This window comes from Pseudorca crassidens, chromosome 10 (genome assembly GCF_039906515.1).
Source record: "Pseudorca crassidens isolate mPseCra1 chromosome 10, mPseCra1.hap1, whole genome shotgun sequence".
In the NCBI taxonomy this organism is placed as follows: Eukaryota; Metazoa; Chordata; class Mammalia; order Artiodactyla; family Delphinidae; genus Pseudorca; species Pseudorca crassidens.
The window spans coordinates 41,215,924-41,240,019 of record NC_090305.1 but is presented as its reverse complement, the minus strand read 5'-3'; the positions used below and the strand labels follow the sequence as shown (position 1 = coordinate 41,240,019).

Here is a 24,096-nt window from a genome sequence, read left to right as displayed (position 1 = left end):
CGCAAAAAAAATAAATAAATAAAAATAAAAGAACAAGCTCTAGGTGCCTGTAACAGCCTGCAGAAACTTCAAGAAATCCCTAGAGGGAAGTTTGCAAAACAGAATACATAGTCTATTTGTTTTTAAATTTCTGCTTAATACTTTGCTTAGTGCTCGGGGGTAGATAATATTGGAAACCCCTCCCCTCAGGGCAAATATGTTCTTAAACAACTGATTTTTATGAAAATTGTGGGACTGCTTTATTGGTAAAAGCAGCCACTGAAGAATCCCCCCTTTCTGGATCTAAAGAAATGATTTAGAGACATGGCAGGCAGAGAATTGTCCCCTAATATCCATAATTCCACAGTTCCTAATAGAACCTTCTGTTTTATTTGGGCACATGAACTTCCAGAATAAGTCCTAGTTTCCCATTCTTCTTTCCAGTTATGTGTGGCCACACGTAAGTTCTGTCCAATGCTCTGTAAGGAGAACTGCTGTGTGCAACTTCCAGAAGGTGGCCTTATAAAGAGGGTGATGGGTCCTTCTTTCCCTTTCCTCTTTCCTGCTGATTTGAATGCAAATCTGAAAGCTGGAACTCAAGCAGTCATATTGGACCTGAGAAGGAAGAGCCATGTTGAGGCTGGTGGAACAAGAAGATGGAAAAAAAGTCTGAATCTCTGACACTGTTAAACACCCTACCAGCCCTGGAGCTCAACGTGAGAGAGAAATAAAAGTCTATCTTGGTTAAACCATAATTGTTCTCAGGTTATCTGTGTCTCACAGCTCAACCTAATCTGAACCAATATATATAGCATCTCTTGTTCGCAGCCAAGCTATCATAAGAGTAGATTCATGGAAATGTAAAATGGAGCTCTCAATGTACATATCACCCTCAAGCATCAGGTACAGTAAAATGATGGAATGGTTTCCTTCAGTCCCAGTGCAGGACTGTCACGAACAGCTCTCTCACAGCTGCTTATCTTCTTGGTAATCACACCTTACATTGTGCCTTGTCCAACATGGCACCCTCCACGGTGCTTCTCAGTAAAGAGCCCCGAAACTGTGACTGACAGGATGGAGAAGGAATCCCAGACGCTGTTGTGTGGGCCCATGGGCATCTGTTGAGTTTAGTGCCATATCAAAGGATTTCAGAAAGGAGCTGGTACAGATTTACTTGTGGTAATAAATCAATAAGACAATACAGTGGCTGATATACTTTCCAATACCCATGTTGCATCCCGAGCTGCCAGGTAGGAGACTTAGTATCTTCAAAGTTTTTGCAATAGCCATAAAACCACTCTTTAAAGACACAGCAAAGTGGAACTGGGCTTTTCTACCGCTAAGTGGTGTCAGGTATGTCTAATGAATGAATGTCGGTGAATGTCATGTGTGATAGTGACATAAACAGAACCACAACAGCTATAACCAAAACATGTGCATGTACTTTAGGCAAAGAAAATGTGTAAGAATTCACACCGTGGTACCATATTTCACTGACTTGATGACCAAGGGAAGACAGAGATATGTAGGCCATGGCCCTCTGGGATATGTGGTGCTCCCAAGTACAGTTACCTAAGTTGTCCAAATTTTACAAGTTTTTTGTTTTTTGTTTTTTTTGCGGTACGTGGGCCTCTCACTGCTGTGGCCTCTCCCGCTATGGAGCACAGACTCCGGACACGCAGGCTCAGCGGCCATGGCTCACGGGCCCAGCCGCTCCGCGGCATGTGGGATCTTCCCGGACCGGGGCACGAACCCACGGCCCCTGCATCGGCAGGCGGACTCTCAACCACTGCGCCACCAGGGAAGCCCTACAAGTTGTTTTTTGACCATAAGTCACAGATGCCACAAATACAGCTCAAGGCTAAGAAGCAGCTCCAAGATGTGACAGGCTAGAGGACCCAACCCCCCAGGCTTCACGCTATAATCTCATTGTCCTCCCCACTCCTAGTTCTCCCCTCCTAAGTCTCCCAACCTGTTGTTGGCTGTGTATGTGTCTAGGACCTTCACACCCTCTTCCAACCTGGGGGGGCCCAAAGTCACTCCCCCAAGTCTCTATTTCTCTCTCCTTTATCTCCTCCCCATCCCATCTAGAAGCCTCCACTGTCCACAAGCCACTGGAGCCCCTGCCAGCCCCCACATGTCCAGATTCCAGGACGCTTGCACTACCTACGCCCAGTCACACCCCAAAACTTCCACCTCTGGGTGCTTCCCCTCATCTTTCCTTAGAGCCAGGCCCCAGCTTGCTGGATGAGGAGGCAGGAGATGCCCCACTGCAAGGAGAGGGCTGTGGTCCTGGCGTCCTCGGCTGCAGCTTGGCACAGAATTGCTCATAAAACCGTTTGACGGGGTTGCTTGGCATACTAGTTAAATAGGCTTTTGTGGATGGGCCTGGGGACCTAACCGCCGTGTATAAATGTTAGTTGAGTAAATGCATGGCTTTGTTTCCACGGAGAAAATCTGAGCTCAGAGCATCTGACCAAAAGTGACCTTTGGGAACACTCCCCTCTGTGCTCCAAGGGCGACCTCTGTGGTTTGGCTCCAACTGCAAAGATAGCTCCGGAGAAACCTCAGCTCTGGCCCGGCTTGTCTGGGAGTGGGTGCGGGCGAACGGTGTGAGGAGCATCTATTTAGGTCTGATCTTCTGTTCAGCTGAGGCCTGGGATTGGGGGGAGAAGGGTGCCTGAAGCCATTGAGATGGAGGGGAGGGCGTGGCTGATCCCAGAAACCACGTCCATCGCCTGATTCCATATAGACGAGGGCCAGGGGCTTCTGCTCCACTCAGCCTCCTCCTGGGTTGGGGGAGTGGGAATGAGGGTTCAGTTGGTGACGCAGGAGGGGCGGCGGTTTAGGGATGTCTTAGGGCGCGGAATCACTGCGCTTGCGCTTTAGCCGGGCGAGGTCTCCGCGCCGCCACCAGGGGGCCGCAGAGGCAGAGAGATGCGCGGAGCCCGAAGAGCAGGCGCGCGGAAGCGGGTTTTCACCTGCGCTCGGTTTTCCTGCCCTCCCGCCGCCGATGCGAGGCCGGACTTCTAGATGCCCATAGGAGAGCTCCCTGGGATCGATACTGAGTTAGCTCCAACACTTCAGGGTTTCAAAGATCGGGGCTTTGTCCTTGCCGTCGGGGATCCGCCGGGAGGAAGAAGTACGGGGACGAGGGGCGGGGGCGCTGCCTACTGGGACTCCGGGTCTGGGGTGCAAAGCAGCCCCTCCCCGACCCGCACCGGGGGTTTGCGGAAGAGAAGCAGGGACACACATACGTGCACACGCTCGTACACCGTCCCCCTCCCGCACCAGCAGCCCGAGGAAAGGGGCGTCGTAATCAGGAGGCCCTGAAAGAAGTCTTCATCTCCTGCCAGGACGGGCGGGAGGCAGGATGTGCTGTGTGAGGATGGGAAGCCCAGGAGCTGCCAAGAATGCCCGGCTGTGCAGCCAGCCCTGAACAGAGGAGACACCTGACCCAGAGGGCTCGGAGCTGCTGAATAAACCCCGAGAGGGGCCGCCAGCGGGCGGCACGGAGTCGGAGGAGACACTGGGCGAGGATTATGCATCTTGACACGGCACAAAGCCTGCAGTAATGTAGACGCTAATACACACAAGCATGAGGGGCCCCAGCCGCAGCCCTGGCTTTTTATGGCAGGACATTCGAGCCTGTACCAAAGGGACTGGGGCGGTAAACGCTGTCGTGAAAGTGAGCCTCGGTCTCATTTGCAAACAGTTCAGACTAGACATCTGAGGCTCCTTCCAGCCCTGAGGTCCCTAAAGCTGGGAGGCAATGGGGTGTTTGAGGTGAAACCAGGGAGGGCAGGCACACCCTCACACCGAACCAATCCAGCGCCAGTGTCAGGCAGAACCCTGGACCCCCACCTGCTGTCACTGGGGGATCTGTTTGACATTCTGAACTCTTACGCCAGGCTTCATGAACTCTCTCTGCACCCTAACACCCCAGCTGGACAGGCCCTCCAGGAAACGGGGATTAAGCCATTCATTTCTGGTAACAGCTCAGCCAGAAGGGGCGCCTTTGGATGAGAGTGGGGGTGGGGATTGAAATAACAACACAAGCACCACACACATGCACCCCAGCAGGAGACAATCACATTTTTTAACCATCAGTCAGAATGGGCGCAGGTCATAGTGCTAGACAAGGCCCTGGGAGTCCCATCCAGATGCCACACATTAACCCTTTAATTGCAGGATCAGAGAAGGTGAGGGGGCACCCAGGGGAGGGATGGGGGTGGCCAGGATGGCAAGGGTGTACCCGGGGGGCTCAGGGCCACGGCGATTTCCCAGCTAACGTGGAAGAATTTCAATAGTTCAACAGTCTGCTGACCGCAGGCCATGCACACACCCCTCACTATTCCATTTCTCCCCTGAGGGACTGGCCTGGTCCCCAAGTAGCAGGCATTCCTGAGAGCCCCAGACCAAGTGAAAGACAGCAGGCATGCGGGCCACAGAGCCAAACACCCGGTAGGTAGAGATGAGCGAGCCCCACACTGGGCAGAGAGAGGCAGAGCCCTGAGACAAAGGAGACCGTGTATTACAACGTTCACAGTGGGTGCTGCAGGTGGGGCGTGAGGGAGGCGGGGTTCGGCCCCCAACCCCCACAGTCTCTGAGGAGAGCCCTGAGGCAAAGATGAGGGTGCCAGGCTCGCCCCTGGAGAGCCCTGTCTCCAAAGTCCGCTGATTTTTGTTGGCATTTCTCTCTTTATCTTTTTTGTCATTTTGTTTTCCACTCTTTAAATAATTAATATAATTACTTTTAAATACAAAATACACAGTGTCCTTTCTCTTCCACGTGTTTGGGGTGATTGGGAGGTAAATTTTAAATAAGGGTCTCAGCTGTCGAACAGGGCACAGGCTCCAAGTGGGAGGGCCGCGAGCCCCAGGTGCACCCCTCCCCTGCACTGCCCCTGACTGGGGGCTCTCGGTGCCCTGGCCCAAGGCCCCCTAGATGGCGAGGAGCCCTTCTGCGAGGTGGCACAGAGCCGATGCTGTGGGATTCCAGGTGGGCCTGGTGTCGACGGACAGGGTCAGACAGAGGAGAAGGTCTTAGCCCATGAAGCAGACAGGCCCCAGCAGCACCCCTCCCCGCCTCGGGGGGGCCCCCAGGTCTGAGAAGGAGGCGTCCAGCACTGGCAGCTGCTCCAGTACAGGTGTTCGAACCTCCAGCACCGTCCGGCCTTGCTGGGTCTTGAGGGGGAGACACCGGAGTGAGAGGAGTGAGCACAGGGGAGGCACACAGGGCCCGCAGACACCCCAACCTCAGGCCTGGCTCTCCGCGCCTTCAGGCACCCTGAGATGCTGTTCCTCTCATCCGTGTCCCATGTTCAGACTTTGCTAAAGTTTCTTCCAGCGAGTCAGGATTGGGGAAGCTGGGAGGGCTGCGCGTGTGCGTGTGCTTGCACACGCATGCAGTCTTGAGCCAGTCTGAGCAGTTTGGGTTTGAGATTATTTGTCTGTAGTAGTGGTGTGAGCCTGTGTGACTCCACGGGGACGTGTGTATATGTGTTTGTGGGTGTGTGTGATGACAGCCAACACGATTCCACGTGTGTGTACCTGTGTGACCCTCTCCAGGCGACTCTGGGGATGTATATACGGATTGGGGGTGTCCGTGTGCCCCTCCGTGGGGAGGGGGCATTGTTCATACCCTGTGTGTGCAGAGGGCAACCTGTGTAAATGTGCTTACAAGCCTGCATGACTCACTCTGGGTGACACTGCCATGTGCACACAGGTGACACCCACCTTCCATCCTTCCATCCTTCCTGCCCTTCCTGACACCAGGAAGCTGGCCTCCTCATGCTCTCCCCGAGTGCCCCTGCCCGAAGGGTCTTCCCACCACCTCCTCCAGCCTGAGTCTGGGACCCGCCCCCACCCAGCTCTCCCTGGTTCCCACCTGACAGCCGTCTCTGAATTCCTTGACGTAGGGGCTGGTCTCCGGGCTCAGCTCATCCTCATTGGCCCCTCGGAGCTTCAGGGGGCCATCCTGGATCTCCCCAGAGCAGGGGTACGAGATGTTCTGGTGGGCTGAGACGCTGAGCAACCGCAGGAAGGTGAGCTGGACCACGCCGACTGGGGAGCCTTCAGAGTCCACGTAAGAGAACTGGCAGGAGAGAGGGCTGTAGTCAAGGAGGACACGGGCCTGCAGAGCAGCTACAGAAGCAGGGCGGCTGAGCCAGGGTCATGGGTGGGGAATGGGTGGGAGGAGAGGGCTGGGGGAGAAATAAGGGGCCGGGGTGGGAACGAGGGGATAAATAAAAGGCAGACTTTTGTCTTAGGTTGTCAAGGGAAGGAGATGAAGTGAGCACCGGAAGACTGGTGAGAAGGAACGGAATAAGAGAAGAGTCAGCAGGCTCTGCAGGGTCAAGGGTCAGGGAACTTGTCACACAAACCCAGAAACCACTAGGCCCAGAGGGGGGCTCCACTGTGGTGCAAGGGACAGGGCAGTCAGAGGCCAGATCTCACCCGTGTGACATCATCCCTGGGCGTCACACAGGTTTCCCCTCCGGCCGTAAAGTTGCAGAAAACCCGGAAGGCATCCCGAGCACAGCCCTGGTTGGGGTCGACCCAGTACTCTCCTGTCGAGTGGGGGGGAGGGTCAGGGCCCCCGAGGTCTTGGACCCAAGATGCTCTTTGCCCCACTTCCCTCCCACTGCTCCAACCAGCCGCCCCCACATATGCCCTCAGACACCCAGTCCTCCGTTCCCCCGCCAGAGCCCCAGAACACAGCTCTGGTTTCCTTCATCACCTTATGCCCCTGTCCGGCTCTGCCGCCCCTCCCCCCAGCAGCACCCCCAGGCTCGCAAATGGAGGGGGTAGGAGCACTGACATCCTCACGCTGGTCCAGCGTGTGGCTGTAGGCTTGCACACGTGTCTGTGTGTGTAAATGCCAGCATGTGTGTCCACGAGTCTATGTTTATCTATTTCTGTAGACCCTGAGCAGGTGAGCTGAAGAGCCTGGTAGGACCATGTCAGTTGCTGAATACTGAAACACCCCTGACCCAGTTGGTAAAGAGCTGCTGCCCCAAGCCCCTCCACCCTCACCCCCACCCCACAGCTTCCCCAAGCCTCCCCCGACATCCATCCTGCTTGCTCATGCCCACGCAGTTGTTCACATGTCGTGTCCCTGGCACTGACCGTCGGGCAGCTCTGGGTGGCAGAGCTTCAGGTCCTGGCAAGTGCGAGCGGGGCTGTCCTGGGTCCCCGTCGGCCGCCTCATCTGCTCAATCTCCTCCCGCAGGGAGTCCAGGGAGCCAAAGATCTCCTCCAGCCCCCCAGGACTGCCCGGGGCCCCCCCAGTTGGCACGGCCTCATCTTCCTGCATCAGCTGGCTCCCATCCACTGAGCGCCGAGTCTTCTTGGGCATCTGGATGGGCAGGGGCTGGATCACCTCGCCGGGGGGGCCCTGGTGGAGGGAAGGGCAGAGAGGGCAAGAGACAGGTCAGGGTGAGGGTGATGTGGAGAAACACCCAGACAGAGGGGGACCGTCAGAAGAGCAGGACCTGACGCTGACTCACCGGGTGTCCCGGAGGGCCCTGGATGCCCTTCTCTCCCTTAGGTCCGGCTGGGCCCTGCCAAGGGAGTCAATGAAGTCATGGAGGGGTCAGGAGGTCAAGAATGCGATCAAGGTCACAGAAGGGTCAAATCAGTCCCTGGGCTGGGAATGAGGGGCTCCACCGGCAGGGAGTATGTTTGTCTTGAAGAGACAGTGTCAAGTCCACCTATGGAGGGCTGGGGGAAGGGAAGGTCAGAGCTGGCTGGGGGTCACTCACTGTGGCTCCTTTGGCTCCTTTGGGGCCAGCAGGTCCCTGTGAAACGAGGAACAAGAAAGAGATGGTCAGCACAGGGGAAGGTCAGGACAAGGAGAACTGGAGAGGCAAGGTCACGAGTTCACAGGACCCGGGAGCCATCACAAGAGGGGCAGGCATGGGAGACGTGGGGACATTCGGGAGGCCCTGGAAGGACAGGAGTGGAAACACTGAAGGTGTAGGAACATATGGGGGACACGGGAACCTGTGAGTGTTATGCTGGCGTTGTCACGGAAGCCAGTGGGGGATTACGGAGGGGGGCAGTGGGGTTTAGAGGACTGAGTTGAGGAACAGATGGGGCACTCACAGGGAAGCCGGGGGGCCCTCCGGGACCAATAGGGCCAGATGCTCCTGGGATGCCCTAGGAAAGGGAGGGGCTTGGTTCAACTGGGTCCTCCTCCCCTCCCCCTCCCTCACCCCACAGCTGAGGCTCCACACCCCGCCTTCCCACACCCCCATGAATCTCCACCCTCACCCCACCCTTAGACCTCCCAGGACCATGACCTCTACTCACCGTCTCCCCCTTTGGCCCTGTGGATCCCTGAGGACCAGGAAGCCCTCGATCACCCTTCTCTCCCTGCTCCCCCGGGGGGCCAATCAGTCCAATGAGACCTGGGTGACCCTGGAGAAGGGGCCAGGTGGTCAGGGGGATGCAGAGAGGAGACACATGGACGGGGAGAAGGAGAACCACAGGGGTCAGAGCCCAGAAGACAAGAGAGGGACTTGGGCCGGGTCTGAGGAAAGAGCGGGGGCTGCCACGGCCCTGACTGAGGAAGGGCTTCCCAAGAGCACGAGGCCCCCCGGAGGTTTCAGGGGTGGGGCTGAGACACCTGGCAATGTGCGGTCACTCACCTTCTCTCCCTTGGCCCCAGCATCGCCCCGGAGGCCAGGAAGCCCTGGGGGTCCCTGTGGGGAGACAGGAAGTCACTCTCTCTTGGGGGAGGCGGGACCACACTCTCCCCCCACCACTTCCCACTTCCTCCAAGGCTGGATGCCCACTGCCCCAGGCCCCCCCCACCCACCCACCCTATCCACAGTCACTCACCACAGGGCCTGGAGGCCCAGCCTGGCCTGTGGCCCCGGGACGGCCTTGCTGACCCTGCAGATTCGAGGGGACCACGGGGATGAGGAAGAGTGTCCCCACACCGTGCGCCTCCCCCTCTCCAGCCAAGCCTCTCTGTCCCGTGACTCACCACTGCGCCCAGGAGCCCCCGCAGACCATCAGGGCCAGGTTTTCCTGCTGGGCCTGCAGGACCCACAGGGCCTGTCTTTCCCGGGGCGCCCACAGCACCAGGATCCCCCTGAAACACACCCAAAAAAGTGTCCTGAAGGGCAGAGGAGGGGGTGTGGCTGGGGGCAGGGGGCCCAAGGTGGATGGGGGTGAGGCAGGGAGGAGGGGTCAAACCCCAGGGACCCCTGGGGTAGGGACAAGTGTGGGGAACCCTGTCCCCACAGGGGGCTCGGCGTGGAGATGGTGGATGTGGGGGAGGCGTTTGGAGGCTGCAGTGTGAGGACCAAAGGGGTGGGAAGATGGAAGGGCTGTTCCAGCATCCAGGGCGGCCTCTCCCTCACCTTGGCTCCCTTCTCTCCTTGTCGCCCCTCAGGACCAGGCGCACCAGCAGGTCCCTGCAGGTGGAGGCGGCAGTGAATAGCCAGGCTCACCCCCCTCCCCCTCGCTGTCCTCCTGGTGCACACACACACACGTGTGCGCACACACACACGTGTACACACACACACGTGTACACACACACGCATACCTGCGCATGCACAGGCACGATCGCAGAGGCCGACTCATGGATGGGAGAGCCGGTACAGCTGTATCAGCTGATAAAATACTGAGTCGTTCTGTGCCTTTGGTGAAGAGCCTCTTTCCCCACACCACCAGCAAAAAGAGGGTTAATCCTGACCCAGCAGGGACCTCCCCAGGAAAGCCAGCCCCTTCCCTCCGTGTCCATTCTGATTGGTTGGTACACAACACCACCCCTGGCAAGAACAGATGGAATATACAGGAACAAATATACACAGCACGCTTACAAACACACATGGTCACACACATACACACCTCACCCAAGGACAACCGGCACACCAGGCATCTCCCTCCACATCCCACCTGCCATTGCCCCAACTGCCATCCAGCCTGCCCCACAAGTCCCAGGTGACGACCTCACTTACCCGCTTTCCAAGTGGTCCAGGAGGTCCATTCTCCCCAGTGGGACCAGGGGATCCCTATGGAGGGAGGAAGAGTGGTGGGTGAGGGACCCCTCAGGCATAGGGCATAGTAGAGGGGAAACAGGGCTGAGGGCCTGGGCTCAGTGGTGGGGTAGGGGTCCCCGGGCACTCACAGGCTGTCCTGGCTCTCCATCTTCTCCGCGGTCACCCTTAGCACCATCCTGGCCCTGCAGGGATGAAACAAGGTCAGAGGGTCAAACTGCCAATCCTCCCATCCCTCCACCTGCCCTACCACAACCCCGGTTCCCCTGCCCACGCCCATCGGCCACACAGAGCCCCTCCAGAGCAGGCCACCTCTTCGCCCCTCCCCTCCCCAGGTAAGACTCACCCGAGGGCCACTTTCTCCAGGAGGGCCAGGGTCACCAGGAAAGCCAACAGGACCCTGATCCAGAAGGAGACCAAGGGTCAGGGTCACAGCCCCCTAAGCCCACGCAGGGCCAACAGACCCCCATGGCCACATGCCACACTCTCCCTCCCTACAGGCAGTGCCCACCTGCACCATTTAGGAAGAAGGTCTCCGGCACCCCCTTTTCCCCACCTCCTGCACTGCCTGCGCTCTAAGGCTTTCAGGTTATTAACTAGGGTTTCTCTCACTTTCTCTCTGGATCCCAGACCCCGTACATCCCTCCCAGGAGACCCCATTCGCAAAGCCTTCCTCCCAGGCATCCCCCACACTCTTGGGCTCCCCAAACTCCAAGATCCTCACACCCATATCCCCAGATCTCCATTCACAGGGGCCTCCTCGCAGCCCCTCCCCACAAACTCACAGGGTTCCCTTTGGGGCCATCATCACCGGTGGGGCCCTTAGGCCCTGGTGGTCCCGCCTCTCCTGGCTGCCCCGACTCTCCTTTCTCCCCACGTTCCCCGCGTGGACCCTAGAGGATGAGCGGAGGTTACAGATGGTCCCAAAGGGGTCCCAGAGATCAAAGATCCAGCCCCTGCTTCTAAAAAACCTTCAGCTTCCCCCTCTTGCATCGCTGACATCGGGGTGCACACAGAAAGGCAAGTCCATCGTGGGAGTCCCTGGCCCCTCTTCCCTTCAAGGAAAGGGGGACAGAGCCCACCTGGATCCAGGGACCAGGCCTCACGGAGAATGACCGGGAGCACAGACTCACGGGCTGTGCAGGAGTTCCAGCTCCAGGAGGTCAGAGGAAAGGTGGGGGTGGGATTGAGGGGGTGAAGGGGAGTGCAGAGCAGGGCCTCAGAACTACCACTCACCTTGACCCCTGGCTCGCCCTGGACTCCCGGAGATCCTGGCTCTCCTGGCTCCCCCTGCAAGGAGATTGGGGTCAAAAACCTCCACCCCCCAAAAAAGAATCCTGATATTCCCCCTCACTCTCTTTTGACCCCCCAAAATTGGCAAAAGTCCAACCCTCATCCCTCCAGACCACCTATGTACCCCTTCCCAGTACCTTCTCTCCAGGGGGACCCAGGTTCCCAACACCTCCAGGGGGACCTTGTGGACCCTGGAAGAGGAATAGAAATAGGGATCATTGCTTATGGGAGGGGGGGCATGGGGGGGCAGAGCCTGGAGGAGGGCCTAAGGTCAGAGCAGTGAGACAGTGTGAGACCTTCCCAGGGTCCACCGGCTTCTCTTGGCATCTGAGATGAGACTAGAGTTTACAGTCTGGGGAAAGGGAGGCAGAGGACTGGCCACACTGATCTGGAGGGACAAGGGGCCAAGAGGACTCACATCAGCTCCATTGGGTCCAGCTGGGCCTCGAGGTCCTGGGGGCCCGGGGGGTCCCTGGAGAAAAGATACACATGATGGGAAGGGAAGTGAGAGAAAGCCGCCGTGGATGCACGTGCGTGGTGGAGGGTGAGGGAGGCAGAGGTCCTGGCGGGGAGGGAGGCAGCCAGGCCAGGGAATGGCATGCAGGGAGCTGGGAGTCGGAGGCAGTGGGCTGCTGGGGTGGGGGCTGGATGAGCAGGGGTGTGCCTAGCGGGTGGGGCTGGAATCAGTCGGGATCACACCCTATCAATGCGGTCCCACTCACCATAGGGCCCACGTCTCCTGTTTCTCCCTTCTCCCCCGAGGGGCCTGGCAAACCCTGCGCAGGTGTACACAGCACAGACCCAGGTGACCAAACCACCTGGAGCACAGCCCTCGGCAGAGGGGTCCCCCCCATACAGATCCCACGTACCCCCCACCACCCAGTCCTCTGCCCCCACCTCCCCAGACCTCCTTTGTCAGCAGGGGGCTGGGGGGGCTGGGGCGGACATCAGCTCCAGCGTGAACCCAACTCTCAGCCCCTGTCTCCACCCCCCAACTCACCTGTAGACCAATGGGTCCTGGGGGCCCATTGAACCCTCTTGTTCCCTCATCACCTTTGGCTCCAAAGTGTCCCTGGGGACCCCGAGCTCCAGGCTCCCCATCTGCCCCCTGAGGTGGGAGGAGGGCAGGACAAGGACACAAAGATGGTCGTGGGTCAGGTGTGTTCTAGCCACAAGCCCCACACAGAGCCAGGCACCAGGGCTGGAGCCCCCCACTCCCACCGCCAACCCCATGGGCAGAGGGAAACTGAGGGCAGAATCAAGGCTGCACACAGGACATCGTCACTCACCGCAGCTCCAGGCTGCCCCACGGGACCAATGGGTCCAGGGGGTCCAGGAGGGCCCTGGGGGAGAAAGAAGAGTCAGAGATGCCAAGACGGGGAGAGACCAGGTGGGAATGAGGTTAAAGGCCAGAGGTGAAAAGTCAAAGGAATGGACACTTACATGTTCCCCCTTGTTCCCTTTAGTGCCCTTCTGTCCGGGGTCTCCCACCTCACCCTGGGGGTAGAAAGCAGGTGGGACATTAGAGGAAGGAGTGGGTGGGGCAGGGAGAATAAGCAGACAGGGATCTCAGGGCCAGACCAGCAATCTCATCGGGAAAGAAGACTGAGTCCAGGGTCTGTGTGCTCCCTCACCTTGTCTCCATCCTCTCCTGCCATGCCCGGGGGGCCAGCAGGGCCAGGAAGCCCCACGGGACCCTGCACCCCATCGCGGCCAGTCGGACCGATGGGGCCCTTCTCACCCTGTGAGAAATGAAGGAAGGAGTCATGACCCAGAGATGGCTGTCCCCCTCAAACACCCCTACAGGAAATCCCCTATAACCCATCAGCTCACAGACCCCTCCCCAGCATCTCCCCAGGGACCCCACACTCACCGGAACACCTTTCTCTCCTGCTGCTCCAGGGGGACCTTGCGGCCCTGGGCGCCCTGGGGGGCCAATGGGTCCCCCAGATCCTGCTGCACCTCGCTCACCAGGGGAGCCCTGAGACAGGAGATAGAGTGAGACACCCCAAAGGAAGAGACCACAGCCCACCTATACCAGAGGACCACTGACCATGGTTCCCAGGAGAAGAGCCCAACATCAGATGCCTTATGGCTGACCCTTCCCGGTCCTGCAGCCCCCCCCAAACTCCAGATGCCGCACCGCATCCTTCCTCCCCTCTGCCCCCCAGGGACCCCAGACTTACTGCAGGGCCAGGGGGACCAGCCGGACCTTCATTTCCCTTCAAACCAAGTCCGCCCTATGAACCAGAAATCAGAGGCAACAGACATGAGACAGGAAGGGGGGACATGGGGTCCAGGAGACAAGCGGGGAAGGATGGGGGTGGGGAGACGGGAGTAGGGTGTCGCTGAGGGGTGCCGGGAAGCCTGCTGACTTATTACAGGCAGCCAGGTTGGAGTCACACTCACAGCAGTGCCAGGGAGGCCTCTTTCTCCCGGGAAGCCCCTCAGACCAGCGGGACCATCCTTCCCTGGGGCCCCAGGGGGCCCAGGGTCACCCTAAAAGGAAACAGAGGTGATGAGCCACTTCCACACTCCCAAACTGGGCAGAGAGATCTCTGTTCCCTCAAATCCCCATTTGCCTGTTCCCTTAGGCACCCCAACCCTAGACCCCCAAGTTCCCCCCTGCCGGGCCCCTTACTGACCTTTGTCCCTTCTTTTCCAGCTGTTCCAGTGAGTCCCTGCTCTCCAGGGGGTCCCGGGGGGCCTGGGTGACCTCGCTCCCCCATGGGCCCGGTTTCTCCTGCGGCTCCCTGGGAAAGAGACAGAGAGACTCCAATCTCAGAGCCTTCACCTCACTCTGTCCACCTTAAATTTTCCCTTAGAACCCCTTCATGTCTGCCCCAAAGCTCCTGGGAAATTCCCGGAGCTCTCCTAGGCCTCCGCTCTGGTTTTCATTCCCCGGTGTGGAGTAACCATACCACCTGGTGTCCCTGAGGGGACCTTCCTCTTCAAGATGCGAGAAGATGAGAACTGGTCCAGGAAACAGACTGAAATTTGGGACCCCTGCTCCAAATCCCAGTCCCAGGGGCCCAGCTCAGTCAAAGGAGGGGCAGGGGCCCGTGACCGGGAAAAGGGAGAAGAGAGGCAGATAGACTAGCTCCAGGGTCTGGGGTCCTTTCTCTCCAGGGAGCAGGCATACCTGGGGTCCCACCACTCCTGGGGGGCCAGGGGGGCCGGTCTTCCCTTGGAAACCCTGAGAGAGGAAGAGAGGAGAGGGCAGTCAGAACACACAGTCAGGCGTGGACATTGTGGCACGGAACCCAGGCTCCCGGAGGGAGGGCAGGGTCACCACCAAGTCCTTGGCTGTGGTCTGAGCAGCACCGAGATGCGCTCCACTCAGCCAGGAGAACCTTCCCAGAGGGCCTTCGGGACAAGACAGCTCGGGAGTGAGGGTCTGAGGAGGCCGGGGCACCACTTACCACTTCTCCTCTCTGGCCTGGGTGTCCCGGCAGCCCATCCTTCCCAGGGGGGCCCTGGAAGAGGTTCAGATGTCAGGTGAGCTCTAGGCTGGGAAGGGGGATGGGGAAGGATTCACAGTACCAAGGCGGGTCAGAGGTCAGAGGTCAGCTTACTGGAGGTCCTTTGGGGCCAGGAAATCCGTTGGGGCCCTGAGGTCCAGGGAGACCCTAGAGACAAAGCTAGGTTGAGTCAGGAGAATGGGGAGGGGTGCTGGGCAAGGGGCCTCTCCCTGCGGTGAGAGGGAGCCGGCCCCACTCCGGCTCCCTGGGGAGCACTGGGGAACAGGGGGCTCAGGCCACACTCACCCTCTCTCCGGGGGGCCCGTGGGGGCCATCACCACCCGATGTTCCCTGTGGGGGAAACAGTCAGAGAGTGAGAGGAGATGCTTTCTAGTCAACTCTGAGGCCAGAGGAGTTGAGAGCAGCCGGGCTACAGGGCAGAGGGCGAGATGAGCCCTGCCAAGACCACCAACCTTAGCTCCAGACTTCCCGGTGGCACCTCGGGGTCCCCTCTGACCCCGTGGACCCTAGAGAGAGGACAGGGGCGTTGTCAGAAAAGCCCCGAAGCACCTCTTTGGATCTTGAGCCGCACGTCTCTCCCCTGCACTCACCGTGGGGCCACGTTCTCCCCGAGGCCCTGATTTGCCCGACACGCCCTGGTGGGAACGAAGCAGAAACAACACATCACCCAGGGCGTGAGGCCCCTGCTCCCAGAGCTGCCCCTCCCTCTGCCCCCCCCAACCCTTCCCCAGCTTACACGGGCCCCCTTCTCTCCACTGGCTCCAGGAAAACCAGGAAATCCCAGAGACCCCTGGTGAGGATGGAGAAGGGGAAAAATTGACACGTCACAAAAGGGGAGGACCAAGGAAGGGCCAAGGGGGGTCAGGAGAGGTGGTGGAGGCAGCAGGGTGGGAGACCCGGGCTCTGCCAATAACTAGTGCTTCTGGCCTCTGTTCCCTCATCTGTAGAATGGGGGTGGGCTAAATTCTCTCTAGGGTCCCCCGCTGCTCTGTCAGTCTGTGCTTCCTGTAATTAGGGGTCAGGGAAGGGGAAAGGAGGAGGGGCACATGCGGGGCAACGAATCACCTTGGGACCCTGGCGTCCGGGGTAGCCAGGCAGACCAGGAACACCAAGCTTGCCCTGTGGATGGACAGGGAGCGATCAGGAGCGAGAGGAACCACGGATGCCGCTCCATCCCTGGAGATCCCAGCCCTCCCCCCACCCAGAAAAGCCCCAGCCCCTGGCCCCTCATTTCCCACCTCCCAGGATGCCTGGCTTTTGTAACCTCTCCTTGCTGAGAGTGGATTTTCCCCGAACTCTAGTGCTGGAATCTCCCCTCCCCTGTGTCGTAAAATCTGCAGTTCCAGTCCTGCAGGCGCTGTGATCCGGCCCCTGCCTACCTGTCAACCTCAGCTCCATCTTCCCAGCACACAGTCCTGCTCCACCAAGACCGGCCCCCTTGCAGGCAGCACCCCCCCAGCCTCACTCCCTGGCTCCACTCTGCACTACCCCGGGCCCCCCCACAACCATCCACGCCTGCCCCCTGAGGCTTCAGGACCTATCTTGCCAAGGCAGCTGTGGAGCGGAAGTGGGGAGCAGGGGCTCTGCAGCCTGACTTTTGGGGCTCAAACCCTGGCTCTGGCCCTCACTGGCTGTGTGATGAACAAGTTTCTAAACCTCCTGATGCTTCAGGACTGTAGTAGCGCCCACCCCCCAGGACTGACAGGACAAGATGTCACGGTGCTGGCGCACGGTGAGGGCTTGGTGAGAGTTAGCTCTGAAGATGTCAGAGCTCACCTCCTCTCTGACTCTCTTCCTTCTCGGAATGCCTACTGCTTGGAGTCTGGACACATTTTCACTCTGCCCGGCACCTTCAGGTATCCTATGACGGCCTCTCTGCCCTGTCCCCATCAATCTGTTGTAAAGTCTTCACGACAGAGACTTTTCCTTAACTTCTTATGTATTCCCCCCGCTTCAACGCATCAGTGTCTAGGAGGCGCCATGTACACACAGAGGAGCATAATGCATGGTCATCTTTGATTGACTTGCAGACTTCAGCTGTCGGCACCCCACCCCAACCCTGATCCCAGCGCCCCGGGCCTCACCCCCTCCATGCCCTACAGCATGTAGACCAGACCCCTCACACCCTCCCCATCACCTTCTCGCCCATGAGCCCAGGGGGGCCAGGGTCTCCAGTGGGTCCAGTGCGTCCCTTCGGCCCCTCGGGACCATCCTCTCCCCTGGAACCAGGGACTCCAATCTCGCCCTGGGTGAGGGGGTTGGAGAGGTTAGTGATAGGGACTAGGGGAGGGGCTGAGCCCCGAAAGGAGAGGCAGGCCCCAGTGAGGCTGAGTGGGGTCGGTGGGGGTCCCCGAAGCTACTGCAGAACAGGGAGCCCCACAGGGGCAGGGAGTGTGCTGTGATTGGTGAGCCGGTGGGTCACGGAGCACGGGGTTGGGTTCCTGCTCAGATCAGGCTCTAGAGGGTGATCAGATCCTCTAAAGGGAGCCTGGAGATGAGGAGTCTGGGGTATTGGGGGGTGGGGGTGAAGGCTGGTAACTGGGGGCTCCAAAGGGGAGGATCATCAGCACTTAGAGTTGGGGGGCCACTGTGGGGATTTCTACTCACCCTGTCACCTTTCACACCCATGTCACCTTTGAACCCAGGAAAGCCATCCTCGCCCTGAGAAAGATTGGGGTGAAAGGACACCACAGATGATGGAGGGAGGGGGTGAGGCAGAGATGGACAGAAAGGCTGGTGTGGGGTAGGTGGAGGGGCTGGGAAGTTAGGGGCACATTGCTCACCTTTTCACCCTTGTGACCCTTCAGACCCCGAATTCCATCCACACCCTGGAATTAGAGTGGGGGATAGAGACTGAGAGATCAGGGGAGGAGGCTGGGCTGGCAGGACCAAGCTCCTGGGGCCCCAGCTGGCTCCCCTGACCCCAGCCTTTATCTCCCAGCCCGGTGGTTCGTTACCTTGACGCCTCGAGGTCCTGGGTATCCCAGAGGACCCTGAGGTCCAGATGGACCCTGGAAGAAGACAGAGAGGCATCAATAAAGGGGTCTCAGGGTGTCACCACGGGGGCGCCCTAGGGGTGGGGGAAATGGAGGTTACAACATTGGGGTCTGGAGAGGGTTGAGGGGTACGGGACAAAGGACTGTCAGAGCCGCGTGACGAGGTGAGGAAATCCCAGGGACTTGGAGGCCCAGGGTCTGGGTAGAGACCCCTCCAGGGGATGAGAGGAGGCGTGGAAGATCTCACCTGGTTTCCTTTGGTTCCAGGGGGACCTTCTTTGCCCGGGTGACCCTGGGGGTAGGGGAAGGAGAGCGTGACCACTGGCCCCTGTCACCTCCTGCACCCCTCCCTACACTTCTTCCACCCAAATGCCCCCCTGGGACCTAATGAAGCTGACCAACCATTGGCAGCACCACCAGTGACCTCCCAGTGCAAGGGACACACAGTACGGACACTCACTGAAGGTGCTTGAAAGTCATTTCCTGGGCTGGAAGGTCAAGGGGGATTTGTATTAAGAGGGGTGGCCACTCACCGGGGGTCCATCTGAGCCAGGCATGCCAGGAAGCCCTGGTTTCCCTCGAGGACCCTGCAGGGGGATGAGGAGGCTCAGTCCCAGCCAGATATTTGGGGCCCACCCTACACCCCGCCTTGGCCCATCCACCATTCCCCTGATCACTTAGTCACTTACCTTCTCTCCATGAGGGCCGATGGCACCCTGGGGCCCAGGGAGACCCTAGACACAGGAGGGAGAAGTCACAGGGGGCCCCCCAGGGGTGGGCCGCTCTCTCTGCAGCAGCCCCCATTCAGAGCGTGAGCAGCGAAGGCTTGAGACCCTTCATTTCCTGTCCCCACCCGGGATCTGGCCCACTGTGGAAGCCCAGGGGAAATCACTGAAGTTGGGGAGGGGATGGACAGGACCACTCACCTGGGTCCCAGGAGTGCCCTGTTGTCCAGGAGGTCCTGGCTCTCCCTGGGGTCCCTAGAAACAGGCAACCAGGCAGGGGTCAGAAGGAGATGGTGACAGAACAAATAGGGCAGAGAGCCGAGTCCCGGCAGGGACAGCCGAGACGGCAGGCAGGGGGTCGAAATGGTGGCAAAGGGAACAGGACTTTGGCAGAGACCCCAGGGGCTAAGGGTCAGGTGGGGTCTCCATGCCCAGCACTCACCAAGCTTCCTTTGGGACCATGGGGGCCATCCATGCCTCGGACTCCCTGAAACACGAGAGGGGCATGAGCAGGCTGGAAGGCGGCCCTGGGCCCTGGAGGGACCTGTGGTTTCTGAGGCCAGGCCATCCCAGAGGGTGGGACGGGTCAGGCGCACAGCAGTTCATCCCAAACCTAAGCAAACACAGCCAGTCCGGATCCACAGGGCGTGGGTCTCTGGGGCTCTGGGACTGTGGGTTTGTGGGGGTTTGTTTTGTTTTCTTGAGGATTTTTTTTTTTTTTTTTTTGGCTATGATGAGAGCCTTTGGTGCACTACAAGACATGGTCCCGCAAGGGCACCAGGGGGTGAAGACTGAAGCAGGGCTAGGTGGGGGCCAGGGAGGAGGAGCTGGAGGGGAGGGAGGAGGGAGGCAGTCAGGGAAGGTGGAGAGAGGGAGAGGGCAGGATCAGAAGCCAGGGACAGTCACTTACCGGGGGCCCAGGAACCCCAGGTGGACCTTTGGGGCCAAGGAGACCTCGAGTTCCCTGCATTCAGGTGAGGGGAAGATAGGACCCGCATGGGTGAGAGAAAACGTGTCCCTTTCATGCCCGTGTCCCTCCTCCGGCATCCCCAGAGCCACCCCCATCCCCAAACCCCTTGACACTCACCGACTCTCCAGGCAGCCCCCGAGGCCCAATCTCCCCATCGTCTCCCTGGAGGAGGAGGACGTGGTGAAGCAGGCTCAGCGTCCAGACCTCTCCCATACCCAGCCCCCACCCCTGCCCCCGCCGTCCACAACACTTACCCGATCTCCATCCTCGCCGGGGGGCCCAGGAAGGCCCTGGGCACCAGTATCACCCTGGAAAATGGTTGAACAGGTAAGAGGGGGTGCAGAGCCCCCAACACAGGCAGACACTGACTGTCTTCAGTTAACCAACCAATTTCCTTCACTGAGCTCCTGCTGGGACCCTCAGCCTCCTACCTCCCCTCCCCTCCACAGAAGATCTACCCCCTCATCACAACACACCATGCCCCTATACTCACCCTGTGTCCTTTCTCCCCAGGTAGCCCTGGGAGGCCATCAAATCCTCGGTCACCCTGGGGAGAAGAGGGGCAGCGTAGGTGAGGTCCCAGTCCCGTTCCCACCCCACCCCTCTCTACTGTGCCCTGAGTGGGGAGGGGTTATCCCTAAAAACAAACGAGCTCAGGTGGGGCTGGGAGTTGTGGGTGCCAGAGAGGGGCCCAAGCCTATTACCTTCACTCCAGGTTCCCCAGGCATCCCTCGGGCTCCATCAGCACCCGCTCGGCCCTGGGGTGAAGGGGAGGTGTCAGAGCAAGAGGGGGCACAGTCCTCCACACCCTGTGCTCTGCCTCCCATCCCCCACCCACACCCATCCTACCCTCAGGTCACTCACCCTTCGCCCAGCCTTGCCAGGGGGGCCCATGAGGCCCTGAGGTCCTCTGGGGCCCTGGGAGGGAGAGGCAGGGGCAGGGTTAGTGGGTATAGACGGCGGGGGCACTGGTTTGGGGATCAGGTGGGTGGGGGCTGTCACCTGAGGTCCTAGGTCTCCAGATTCTCCTTTCAGTCCAGGACTCCCAGGTTGTCCCTGTGAGAGAGAAGAGAGGGTGGCTGTGCTGAAGGACACACCCATCGGTGGCCTCAGAGCCCTCCCCCAAAGAAGCAAAAGACTTGCAACTTGGTCCTTTTCCAGAACTATCCATACCCCCCACACAAATAAAGAATCCCCTATCCCAGCACCCCACTCACTCACCAAGGGTCCAGGGCGGCCCGTGTATCCCATGGGACCAGGGGGTCCTCGGAGCGCCAGCTGGGGGAGCAGGGGAGACGGAAGAGCTAAGCAAGAGGCAGCTGGAGAATTCCGGACCCCAGGTCACTTCCCAAAGTCACCCTTGTACCCCTGATCTTCATTCTACTGCCCTGTATCTTCCCCAACCTCCCTCTCAACCCCAAACCAACCCAGATCTCCGCCTGCCCTACATTCACTCCAACCTACCCTTCCAACTCTTCCTAGAGTCTTCCCCTTCCCACCACACCCCTCCCCCCACCAAGATCCCCCAGCCTTCCTCACCCGTGCCTGCTGCAGAATTGCCTGGGCCTGGGCCTCCTGTGCCGCCACCACGGGGCCCTTGTCACCCCCACCACTGCCAAACCGGAACTGTGGGCCAAGGAGAGAAGGTCTAGGGTCTTCCAGGAAATCCACATGACCCTCCCAGCCAGAGGCATCATCCAGCATGTCTGCCCCATCCCCCAGGTTCCAGGACCCCACTTCCCCCCATGCCCCCCTCCAGTGTCTCCCATGGGTTCCAGGTAGTCACTTAGAGGTTTTCAGAAACTCAACTCCTGTCCTCCTCCTCCACTCTTGAGCCTCTTCCTCCCCAAAGACCCTCCTTTGGTTCTAGACCCCCTGAAATTTAGGATTTTCTGCCCAATTCTAGATGCTCCATGTTTGGCTCCAGGTCATCTAATGAGGCCCTAAACCCTCCACCCCTAAGATCAATCTCTTTGGGTGGATGGTCTTTAGAGACTCCTCCTTGGCATTCCTGCTCCTCTGGTTCTTGGTGACACAACACAATTCTCCCTCCCTCCCCCCTCAGCTCGTTCCAAAGACCAGAAGACAACTCACTGGGAGCATGAGGGATGTGCCGGGAGGGCCAGGGGCCCCATCTGATCCAGGGAGCCCTGCTCGGCCAGGGGGGCCCTAGAGTGGGGGAAGAATGAGAAGGATACGGCCACAGGGGGTTGTTAGGGTCCTGGCATCATTTTGAAACCCTCCTCAACAGAATAAATATAGACTTCCCTACGTCTTTCCCAAGCTCTCCCCACACCCCATGGAGAAAAATGACGGTGAGACACCACACTACTCCCCTCCCCAACCAGAGTCTACCTTCTTTTCTAATGAGAAATTACTGGGCATGGTACCCCTACTGGGTACCAGTGGCTCCTCTGCAGCTGTCCCCCCACCCCCACAGGATGTCCTCATACCCTCTCGCCTGGGTCTCCAACTGGACCTGGATTGCCTTGGATGCCAGGGGGACCAGGAAATCCCTGAAGAACACAAGAAGAGGGGGTAAGGTGTGGGCGTTCAGATAGAAGAGGGGTATGTGGCTAAGGGGTGGTCTCTACAGAAGAGATCTGAGGATCTGGGAGGCTTTGATTGGAAGGATGCTCTGAGTTCTAAGAAGGAGGCCTGGGCCTATGGGGGGAAGGCACAGGTGAGCACATAGGAAGCATCTCTGTGAAAAGAATGGAGGCTAGTGGGTCACAGCTAGAACTCACCGCAGGGCCTTCTGGACCAGGGGGCCCCTCCACTAGCATACCCTGTGGAGTCAAAGGTTAAAAGTCAGAGGCTATAGGGCTAGCACCCCCACCTGCTTCCCTTCATCCCACTGCCCTCAGCTCGGTGACCACGGTGACTTACAGGTTCCAGCACCGCAGGCTCCCCCTTCTCTCCTTTCAGCCCCCGGGGACCACGGGCAGCCTGAGAGAGACACATATGTAACCCCCAGGGGGGCCCGTAAGCATTCAAGACACCAGGACTGCCCCCATCCCGGTGGCAGTCTCAGGTCCTCTGGAGACCTCCTGACCCTATCCCCAAGTCCCCCCCTCCTCCTCTAAGACTCCCTCTTCACAGACCTCCCAGGTCTACCTAGGTAGACCTCAGGGCTCCCCTCCCCACAATTCCCAGCTCCACCTCAACAAACACAGTCTCCTCCTCTCCCTGAGAACCTCTCTCAGGAAGGTCCCCAGACACTTCCTGGGATTCCAAACCCCCAACCTTCCCAAACCCTCTTCTGGAGGACTGGCACCTTATTCCCCAAACTCCCTGAGAACCTTAAGAAACCATCGACTTCCTCACCTTTACCCCATCTCACCAAATAAGAATATCTCTAAGATTGTGGATAGATTTTTACTTGGGTTTAGGGGAAGATCATGCACCCATATGAGGATCTGATGTAATCTATGGAGCCCTTCTCCAGAAAAGAAAAAGTGTACGCCCTTATGCACAGAATGTTACTTAGAGTTTCAAGGGGTTCACAAGTTTAAAACTCCCTGGAGATTAGACATTCATACTGTAAGTAGATCTGGAGAGCAGTCCCCACCGATATCTCAAACTTAGACCACATAACTGGACTTTGGAAAAATACAGCTCCTGGGCTCAGTTGCTCAAGCCCCGAGCCAAGCCCCTCAAGTCTTCCCAGTTCCTCTCCCAGCAAGGATGCTACACCCGTCCTCTGACCCTCATTTATACTTCAAGCCCACCCGTCGCCTCTCTTCCACACGTCCACTCAGATGCCCGCTCCCAACTCTGGGGCCAGAACCAAGATAAGGACAAGGAGAATGGAGGATATTCACCACCCCCCCCCAACTCTCCCAACAAAGATCTTCAAAATGCCCCCTTCTACCTCCATCCTGATCAAACAACAGTGATCAATTTCCAAACTTTCCCATATCCCAGATCAACCCTAAATTTCCAGAAAGCAGCATAAGGGAAAGGCAGCAGAGGGTCAAGGGTGGAATTATTAGAGCAGGGAGGGTGGGATGAGGCAGCGGGGTAGAGGCAAAAGATGAAGTGAGTAGACAGGAAATACCCCACTGACAGGGAGTGGTTGAAAACATGGGACGCAATTAAGGGAGACAGAAAAAAGGGACAAACACTTGGAAGCAAAATGATGCCAGGGCCAAGAAAAATTAAACATGGCCAAGACGGCTAGCAAATGAACCAGATAAACAGGAAGTGGTGGGACAGACAGGAAGCAGCCAAGGAAAGAGGATCCAGGAAGTGGACCTTCAATAACAACATGGCTACCACAACCAAGAGAGAAAAGAAATTCACAAAACAGACAGAAAGTAACTCCGGGAAATGGATTATGACAATGAAAGGCAATTCTTCCAACAAACACAAACATCAAGGCTAGTACACACAGGAGGTGGCTGTGATAAATATCTAGGCCCACATGGAAACTTTATGATTTGGATGACCTGAGACACATAGGAAGCGGCTTATTATCAAAGTATAAGAGAGCATGAAAAACTAGAGCCAAAACACAAAGAATAAGTCCCTTCCCGTTCAATCTGACACAGTCACCGGAACGGATGCCATGACTGGAGAAGACAGGAGGGGAGCCATTGTAGAGAAGGAGAGAAGACAGGAGGGGACAGACAGGAA

The 24,096-nt window shown here is 58.4% G+C and overlaps 1 protein-coding gene and 1 long non-coding RNA gene across 6 annotated transcripts in view; one reads left to right on the top strand and one right to left on the bottom strand.

Moving 5' to 3' along the window:
• Nucleotides 1–24,096, top strand: part of LOC137232136 (uncharacterized) — a 100,181-nt gene that overhangs the window by 15,246 nt on the left and 60,839 nt on the right. The gene's annotated exons all lie outside the window — the stretch shown is intronic.
• Nucleotides 4,491–24,096, bottom strand: part of COL11A2 (collagen type XI alpha 2 chain) — a 28,242-nt gene continuing 8,636 nt past the window's right edge. For all 5 annotated transcript variants that reach the window (XM_067753369.1, XM_067753371.1, XM_067753373.1 and 2 more), the window contains 58 exons: nt 22,348–22,407; nt 22,206–22,247; nt 21,912–21,974; nt 21,553–21,627; nt 20,998–21,084; nt 20,680–20,736; nt 20,461–20,514; nt 20,323–20,376; nt 20,163–20,216; nt 19,952–20,005; nt 19,713–19,766; nt 19,576–19,620; nt 19,399–19,452; nt 18,931–18,975; nt 18,690–18,743; nt 18,453–18,497; nt 18,297–18,350; nt 18,011–18,055; nt 17,725–17,778; nt 17,551–17,595; nt 17,375–17,428; nt 16,905–17,012; nt 15,833–15,886; nt 15,504–15,557; nt 15,358–15,402; nt 15,220–15,273; nt 15,053–15,097; nt 14,861–14,914; nt 14,708–14,761; nt 14,428–14,481; nt 13,931–14,038; nt 13,695–13,784; nt 13,472–13,525; nt 13,159–13,266; nt 12,920–13,027; nt 12,729–12,782; nt 12,575–12,628; nt 12,286–12,393; nt 12,008–12,061; nt 11,704–11,757; nt 11,423–11,476; nt 11,229–11,282; nt 10,778–10,885; nt 10,339–10,392; nt 10,124–10,177; nt 9,954–10,007; nt 9,354–9,407; nt 8,975–9,082; nt 8,827–8,880; nt 8,634–8,687; nt 8,296–8,403; nt 8,089–8,142; nt 7,746–7,781; nt 7,491–7,544; nt 7,111–7,378; nt 6,439–6,551; nt 5,870–6,076; nt 4,491–5,166 (listed from right to left, as the gene is read on the bottom strand). In XM_067753369.1, the coding sequence (XP_067609470.1) occupies nt 5,026–5,166; nt 5,870–6,076; nt 6,439–6,551; nt 7,111–7,378; nt 7,491–7,544; nt 7,746–7,781; nt 8,089–8,142; nt 8,296–8,403; nt 8,634–8,687; nt 8,827–8,880; nt 8,975–9,082; nt 9,354–9,407; nt 9,954–10,007; nt 10,124–10,177; nt 10,339–10,392; nt 10,778–10,885; nt 11,229–11,282; nt 11,423–11,476; nt 11,704–11,757; nt 12,008–12,061; nt 12,286–12,393; nt 12,575–12,628; nt 12,729–12,782; nt 12,920–13,027; nt 13,159–13,266; nt 13,472–13,525; nt 13,695–13,784; nt 13,931–14,038; nt 14,428–14,481; nt 14,708–14,761; nt 14,861–14,914; nt 15,053–15,097; nt 15,220–15,273; nt 15,358–15,402; nt 15,504–15,557; nt 15,833–15,886; nt 16,905–17,012; nt 17,375–17,428; nt 17,551–17,595; nt 17,725–17,778; nt 18,011–18,055; nt 18,297–18,350; nt 18,453–18,497; nt 18,690–18,743; nt 18,931–18,975; nt 19,399–19,452; nt 19,576–19,620; nt 19,713–19,766; nt 19,952–20,005; nt 20,163–20,216; nt 20,323–20,376; nt 20,461–20,514; nt 20,680–20,736; nt 20,998–21,084; nt 21,553–21,627; nt 21,912–21,974; nt 22,206–22,247; nt 22,348–22,407 (4,092 nt within the window). In that variant the 3' untranslated portion in view covers nt 4,491–5,025. The remainder of the gene's footprint in view (nt 5,167–5,869; nt 6,077–6,438; nt 6,552–7,110; nt 7,379–7,490; nt 7,545–7,745; nt 7,782–8,088; nt 8,143–8,295; nt 8,404–8,633; nt 8,688–8,826; nt 8,881–8,974; nt 9,083–9,353; nt 9,408–9,953; nt 10,008–10,123; nt 10,178–10,338; nt 10,393–10,777; nt 10,886–11,228; nt 11,283–11,422; nt 11,477–11,703; nt 11,758–12,007; nt 12,062–12,285; nt 12,394–12,574; nt 12,629–12,728; nt 12,783–12,919; nt 13,028–13,158; nt 13,267–13,471; nt 13,526–13,694; nt 13,785–13,930; nt 14,039–14,427; nt 14,482–14,707; nt 14,762–14,860; nt 14,915–15,052; nt 15,098–15,219; nt 15,274–15,357; nt 15,403–15,503; nt 15,558–15,832; nt 15,887–16,904; nt 17,013–17,374; nt 17,429–17,550; nt 17,596–17,724; nt 17,779–18,010; nt 18,056–18,296; nt 18,351–18,452; nt 18,498–18,689; nt 18,744–18,930; nt 18,976–19,398; nt 19,453–19,575; nt 19,621–19,712; nt 19,767–19,951; nt 20,006–20,162; nt 20,217–20,322; nt 20,377–20,460; nt 20,515–20,679; nt 20,737–20,997; nt 21,085–21,552; nt 21,628–21,911; nt 21,975–22,205; nt 22,248–22,347; nt 22,408–24,096) is intronic.